The sequence below is a fragment of the Antrostomus carolinensis genome, unplaced genomic scaffold (assembly GCF_000700745.2).
Source record: "Antrostomus carolinensis isolate BGI_N321 unplaced genomic scaffold, ASM70074v2 scaffold8676, whole genome shotgun sequence".
In the NCBI taxonomy this organism is placed as follows: Eukaryota; Metazoa; Chordata; class Aves; order Caprimulgiformes; family Caprimulgidae; genus Antrostomus; species Antrostomus carolinensis.
In genome coordinates this window covers 7,003-14,608 of record NW_010323887.1, presented here as the reverse complement: position 1 = coordinate 14,608, position 7,606 = coordinate 7,003, and the positions used below count along the sequence as shown (strand labels likewise).

The following is a 7,606-nucleotide window of genomic DNA, read 5'->3' as shown; positions in this document are numbered from 1 at the left end:
TGTGAGAACCTGCCAGAAGCTTTCCCTGTCTCTAACACAATCAATGCCAAACAGCTCCAAGATGGACCCGCTGCTGTCCAAAGCTGAATCCATCAGCGGTGGTAGTAGCACTTCTGGGAAAACATACTTAAGAAAGGTAAGAAATAAATCTATGCAATTGGAGCCAGAGAGAAGAGTGAGAATATGTGAGAAAAAACACCTCTGCAGACACCAAGAACAGTGAAGAAGGAAGGGGAGGAGGTGCTTCAGGTGCTAGAGCAGAGATTTCCCTGCAGCCCATGATAAAGACCATGGTGAGACAGGCTGTCCCCCTGCAGTCCATGGAGGTCCATGGTGGAGCAGATGTCCACCTGCAGCCCATGGAGGACCCCACACCAGAGCAGGTAGATGCCTGAAGGAGGCTGTGACCCCACGGGAAGCCTGCGCTGGAGCAGGTTCCTGTCAGGACCTGGGGCCCCGTGGAGAGAGGAGCCCACGCTGGATCAGGTTTGCTGGCAGGACTTGTGACCCTGTGGGGGGACCCACGCTGGAACAGCTCGTGAAGAACTGCAGCCTGGGGGAAGAACTCATGTTGGAGAAGCTCGTGTAGGACTCTACCGTGGGAGGGACCCCATGCTAGAGTAGGAAGAGTGTGAGGAGTCCTCCCCCTGAGGAGGAAGGAGACTATGTTTGATGAACTGAATACAACCCCTATTCCCCATGCCCCTGCACCACTGAGGGGGAGGAGGCAGAGAAACTGGGAAAAAGTTGAACCCAGACAGAAGGGAGGGGTGGGGGGAAAGGTGTTTTTTAAGATTTGGTTTTATGTCTCATTATCCTATTCTGAACGAGTTGAGTCCATTTTGCTCTTGACCATAATTGGTGAGTGATACCTCCTTGTCCTTGTCTCGACCCACAAGCCCTTTACTATATCTTCTCCTCTCCATCTCACCAGAAGGGAGAAGAGCAAGCGAGTGGCTGCATGGTCCTAGCTGTTGGCTGGGCCTAAGCCATGACAGCAATAAGAGCGCTAAAAACAGAAATATATTTGAACAATAAGGGCATGTGTTTCTCCAGTCTTATCTAGAAAAGCAACATAAGCTTTCATACTGCCAAATATACTTCAAAGAAACCACAGCCTTCCCTTTGCTGAGACATGACATTGGCAGCTGAGAGAGCAGTGCCATAGATAGGAAGTGTGTCTATGTGTCACACCAACATAGAATCAGAGAATGGTTTGGGTTGGAAGGGATATTAAAGATCATCCAGTTCCAACCCCCCTGCCATCAGCAGGGACACCTTCCACTAGACCAGGCTGCTCAAAACCTCATCCAACCTGGCCTTGAACACTTCCAGGGAGGAGGCATGTTTCTCAGCTGTAAGAAGTCCAGTCTACACATCACATAAGCACTCTGATATATTTGGTTCTCTTTTTCCCTTAGTCCCTTAGAGTTTATGAGGTGGTTACCAGGGCCTGAATGTTTTTTCCCCCATCATAAAGGACTGCAATACTCCACAGAACACCCCCCAGGAGGGGCTGTACACTCACCTCTGAACATGCAGCACAAAGCCCTGCTAACAAGACTGCTAGGCACTGCTGGAATTGTTGCTTTGCTTCTCAGAAAATGGGAAGCTGCAACTTTAAACTGCCTTGCATGCAAGACCTGCAGCACTGCTATATACCCTTCACATAGGAAGGGGAAGACTTCTGGGTTTTTTTTAAAGTCATCTACATTTTCAATGCATATATGTTTGCATGTTTGAGTTCAGACCTGCTTAACACCCCTGGACGAGTGTGTGCTGCTGGATACAGGCAGAGGCTGACCTGCAGGCCTCCCACTGGGGAAAGCTAATTTACACTCCAGTATGGACCAAACTTCTTATTTACAATTTTTGAGCCAAACATGGCATGGCAAATCACACTAACTCTCCAATCATTATTGGAGTCTAGCTATTTGGTGGTCACAGTATACCTGCTTGGAGCCTGACCTCCACAGCTAGCACATGGGTACACCATTCACATTACACATGTTCAAAAGTTCATAAACTTAAGCCTCAAGCCTGGCCCTAGAGAAGCTAAGAGTCTGAGAAATGTGCTACAAGGCTGGAGGAGCTGCTGCACAGATAGAGCCAGAAGGAGTTTCACCATTCCTGACCCCTCATGCATCTGACCACAGAACATATGGAAACTAACCCTGGTTATGAAGGCAACAGTGTCATTCACTCCTTTCTTCCTTCTTTTTGTTAACAGGGCTGGAGTGCACCCTGTCTTGAAAGCACTGTGCTTAAATTAATCGGAAAGTTGCAGACAAAACCATATTTGGTCTCTCCTGGCCAGATTTCATTTCTATGGTCCATAAAATACTCATGCAATTTGTTTTTTAAAGTACTGTCTGTCTTCGAAGTAATGGTGAAGAAGAGTTATTATCAAGCCCTAAAGTAACTTACTCATCTGCCTCTCAGAAAAAGAGCTTCTGACAGGAGAACTGCATCTTTACCAGGACACAAACGCTAAGCGACTGTTCAGGGACAGCCCCTGAATACAATTGTTTGTACTTATATTTTTCCCCCGGGCCTCTTTTATTGGCCACTGCCAGAGAGATGATGGACTGGATTTCTCTTCAGCTTAGCTGGTACAACTACTATGTTTTCTTAAGACGTTTTAACACCTGGGATCACTTTTTAAAGGACTTAATGGGGGAGAATAGGGCTATTATCTGATGTACGTACATAGGATACAGCTGGAATAAAGGATGATATATTGCTACCAGTTGTCAATGATGACAGCATGAGACCACCTCTTAAACTGATCTAATAGTAACACTTGAAGGGTTTTTGGCACAGAAACATACCCAAAGCCTGCCCTCATCAACAGGGCTGAAACAGGCCATAGATGGATCATCCAGAGGAGAAAGGGTGTAAGTGCATTCACTTGACTTTCCTCTGACTGCGTTTGACCTGGTTTTGCTAGGGTAGAGTTAATTTTTCTTTTTAATAGTTAGAATAGCTGTGTTTTAGTTTCAGTGTAAGACTTGTTATGAGAAGAACATTGATAAAAATACTAATGTTATTAGTTGCTGCTGGAGCTCAAGGCCAGTGTTTGGCTGGTTCACAGCTGCATTAGGACCGAGAGGGAGAAGCGCAGTGAATAGCAAACCCAAACTGGCATCTGGTTGTGCCAATGAGATATTCCATATCATATCACGTCATGTCAGTATATTAACCAGGGATGACCGGAAGACGGGGGTATTCTCTCTTGGGGATTGCTAAGGCTCTCGCTCTTCTGGGGTTTCGGTTTCAGGACTGACTCGGCTCCAGGATCGCTGGCTGGCACAAGCTGGGCATCGGTCAGCGGGTGGTGAGCAACTGCACTGTGCATCACTCATTTGTATAGTCTGTTATCACTGTTGTTATCATTATAATTTTATTTTAATTAGTAAATAGTTTTTATCTCAACCCGTGAGTTTCTTTGCCCTTTTCCTTACAATTCTCTCCTCTGCTCCCTGGGAGGCTAAGAGAGAGCAGGCTGTGTTTGGCTGCAAGGTGCAAGCCAAAAGGGTGAATCCACCCAAACCATCACAGTGTTTGTAATTCTGACTTTGTTTGTTAGTGACTTTGAAACAAAGCCAATGAGTGAGAAGGCACAATTGGCACTTCCACTCCATATGTCACCAGTAGTCCAAGCCACTCAGTGGGGAATGCCTCTGCAGACACAGCTCTCCGAAGATAACATTACTCTTTATAAAGCTTACCTTTATGTTTGCAGTACTTCCAGACGTAGAACACGCATATGTCATCACATTTATCTTCTTGGTTGTTCTTTGAAGCTTTAGCAGAGGAATCGTCTTTTTTATCTACAGGAAAGAACACATCAGTCCTTATTTGCCATACCAAAATACAACCCTAAGAGAAAGACAACGCATTTGGTATTTCAACCTAAAAATAACAAGGAGTTGACTGCCTTAGCACTGACAGGCTTTAAAGCCAGGACCCTTCTGCACAGGAGGACAGGAGATTTGATCTTTGAGCTGAGCCCAAAGAGGTCCGTGACTCCATGGGAAGCTCATGTTGGAACATCTTGTTCCTGGACTTTCATGCTGGGAAGAGCAGCAGAGGTGAACTGACTGAATCCCCATTCCCTGCCCCCTGTGCCGCAGGGGGGGAAGGTAAAGAAATTGGGAGCAAAGTGATTTGAGCCTGGGAAGAAGGGAGGGGTGGGGAAAGGTGTTGTGAGGTGTGGTTGTTATGTCTACTTGGATGATTTGCAATTAATTAAATTTATTTTTCTTCCTCAATTTGAGTCTGTTTTGTCCATGACCATAACTGGTGAGTGAGCTGTCCCTGTCCTTCATTCCTAATCCTCTGCCCCTTCGTGGTGAGTCCTGTCCCATCTCTCTGGGTGGGGGGAGTGAATGCAGGACCACATGGTCCCACTGTGGGTCAAACTACCACACAATCCCAGACCACTCCCCAGAGTGGACACAAACAGATGCTGTGCTGTGCAAGAAATTTCAACACTCCTCCGCAGGCTGTCTGGTACTTTGGCTTTCAGCATAGAGTAGGGTAAGCACAAAAGCTGCACTCCGACTACCACAGGGAGCTGTAGGGCTGTGCAAAACCAAATCCCAATAAGAACTACTGATCTCAGGACCAGAGGTTTAGAAACAATCCATACCTTTGCCTTTACCTCCAGCTCCTCTTGGCAACTGGTGTTGGCTCTGACCAGGTACACTGCTACTGAGACCTGCATGAGAAGAAGACTGAATAAACAGTACTGCTGGACCAGAACCTCAGCTAGCTGGCAGCATCCCAATTTGTGTGTTGAGCATTACATCTGTCACACATAATTTTTCACCGGAACTCCACTGCTGACTTAACAGATCAGCAATAACAGTTACAAGTCCCAGCTAGTCACAGTTATCAGCAGCCACTCAACAGCAGGTTTGCATGCAGTATTTTGGGCAGTAGTAATACAGCTCTCCCTCCCACATGACTCCACCTTGGCTTACTCCATTCCTGAAAGCAGATCAATGGCAGAAGGGAAAAAAATATGTACATGTTGTAAGAGGGGAAATAGCAAAGCTGATTCCACATGAAAGTAGTTGGTACTTATCTAGATATTTACCTTCTGGAAGTGGCACATGCAGAGTGGAGCCCACTGTTTGCAAAGGTATCTTTGGTTCTTTACTCCTTATAACTGCCGGATTTTTCAATAAATTTTCTCTTGGTTTGTAGTCGTGTACTGAGAGCACAGAAAGGATGATGGAGTTTAGCTGTGAGGTAAGGCAAGAATGGCTTCTACCTCTATCAAACTCAGAATCCCATTTAAACCCAGTGTTTCCTACAACTTACTTTTTCCCTTCTTCAGTTCCTTGTTGAATTCCACATGCTGGTGATCAGATATAGCCTGGATGTTTGAAGCTATGTTTGCATCAATGCCTCCAGTTTCCAACACTCTCAATGCATGGGTATCCAAGAGGTTATGTGATCTATTGCACGGTAAAAATCTACATTCCCCTTGGAGAAAGTGTCGACAAATATGAAGCTTGTTGCAGTTGTTTTGCTGGTTGCAGATACCATTCTTTCTGTTGTAAAACTGGCAGACCTAGAAGTGGGGGAGGAGAGATACAAAACAAAATGGAAAAGTACATTAGAATCAGTATTTTTTTTTTCTTTGTTCTATAGGCATGCAGCTTCAACAGCAGAAAAATGGTGACTAAAAGGTTTATGTTCCTTGTGAATTCTTTAACTTAGATGGATTTCTTGCACAGAGGAGCAGGCATTTTCAGCTGACTCATGCATTTTCAGTTTTGAAGTTGTGCAGAGTATTTTTTTCCAAGAAAAAGAAAAGACAATCCAACAAGCATTCACGTTGGTACTCCTAAGCAAGACAGTGGCATAACAACTGACTGTTCTACAGTTATTCTATTAAAACAAAACCATAACAAAGAACAAGTGTCTCCATAAAAACATGTACACTGTGTCAAATTAGGTTATTATTTCATGGAGCTGAAACTATATTTGCACTTCCGTTTTGTAAAGCTTATTCTGCATTGAAGATCTGGGTGTTTAAAAATAAGAAGAATGCTTTGAGAATAGAGTACATATGGAAAAAGTCATGCACTACTTTATTCCTCTGCTCATCAAAAAAGAGATATGCAGTGAACTGGACCCAGGGAACAAATCATACACCAGAAACTCCTTCATATCGCCCAGCAAGCACCACAGCAACACTTCTGCTCCTGCGGCCAAGAGGAGCAGCCCATAACGTGAAAGCTGCTTTGAGGACGACACACAGCTGTCTGGCAGACAGCCCCAGCATCACACCAGAACTGTCACAGATCTCCTCCCAACCCCTGTTCCAAGCAACACAGCCAGTTTTTATGCTGTGTTGCAACTGAACATACATAGATTTCTATATCAACTATGGAATTATAGATTGCTGGGATGGGAGTGTTTAAAAGATTGAGAAAATTGGAAGAGTTTCAAGTGCAAAACAACTCCTTACTGGATTCATACTCATTAATTATACCCATTGCAAAAGGCAAGTTCCTCATCACTACCAGTCAGTATCATGCACAGAACAATTTGCCTTCACAAACTTACTCTAAATTAGGTGGGAGCATACAAAACCACAGAAGTGATGTAATTTCAGTGAGCACTGATGGCTACTACCCTTGACGGTTCTTAGCCTCTGAGGGAGGCAGAAACCAAAGCAGGTTTTCTTTCTTTCCCGTCTTCCCTCTGTCACTGTGGATGCTTTATGCTTTTCTACCCCTTGCACTTCAAAGACTGCTCTCATTTACTTTTGACATTTTGATATTTTTGGGATCTGGACGTGTTCTGGTTTTGCTTGTTCTACTGGATTATCCTGCTTCCACCATATACCCTTCCTGCCTGCTCTGCAGGATTTTAGTTTTAACAGATATCTTGCAAATTTTACTTCTCCATGTTTTCCTGCACTCTGTGCAACCATATCACAACTTTCTACTTACCCTCTTGCAATTATGGCTGCTATTTATATATTTAAGCTTAGCTGCATGACAAAATGTTATCAGTGGTGTTACAATCTGTTGAGTGCCCATGCAAGGTGCTGGCAGCAGGGGTGGCCTTTGTGAGAAGGTGCCAGGAGAGCCTCATGCTGGACACAGATGGCTCCAACAGACCCACAGCAGGACATGGTTGAGCCCATCAGCCAAGCTCGTGGCACCTCTGGGAAAACATATTTAGGAGAGGGCAAAATGCTGCACGGTAGTGAGGGGGGCAGTGGGGAAGTGTGAGGAACAGCCCTGCAGATACCAAAGTGAGAAGAAGGAAGGGGAGGAGGTACTTCAGGTGTCCGAGCAGAGATTCCCCTGCAAGGCCACCTAGAGCTGGCTGCCCAGGACTGTGTCCAGACAGCTTTTGAATATCACTGGAGGGGAGACTCCACAACCTCTCTGGGCAACCTGTACCAGTGCTCTGGCACCCTCACAGTAAAAAAGCATTTCCTGATGTTCAGAGCGAACCTCCTGTGTTTCAGTTTGTGCCCATCACGTCTGGTCCTGGGCACCACTGAAAAGAGCCTGGCTCTGTCCTCTTTACACCCTCCCTTTCAGGTATCTACAAACATTTATGAGATCCTGCT

General features: G+C 45.2%; 1 protein-coding gene across 1 annotated transcript in view; it reads right to left on the bottom strand.

Moving 5' to 3' along the window:
• The window catches only part of LOC104527108 (zinc finger CCCH-type antiviral protein 1), a gene marked incomplete at its 5' end in the record, with an annotated part of 27,171 nt that overhangs the window by 13,924 nt on the left and 5,641 nt on the right, over positions 1 to 7,606 (bottom strand). The window contains 4 exons of the mRNA XM_029085634.1: positions 3,732 to 3,833; positions 4,655 to 4,723; positions 5,036 to 5,221; positions 5,332 to 5,584. Coding sequence (XP_028941467.1) covers positions 3,732 to 3,833; positions 4,655 to 4,723; positions 5,036 to 5,221; positions 5,332 to 5,584 — 610 coding nt within the window. The remainder of the gene's footprint in view (positions 1 to 3,731; positions 3,834 to 4,654; positions 4,724 to 5,035; positions 5,222 to 5,331; positions 5,585 to 7,606) is intronic.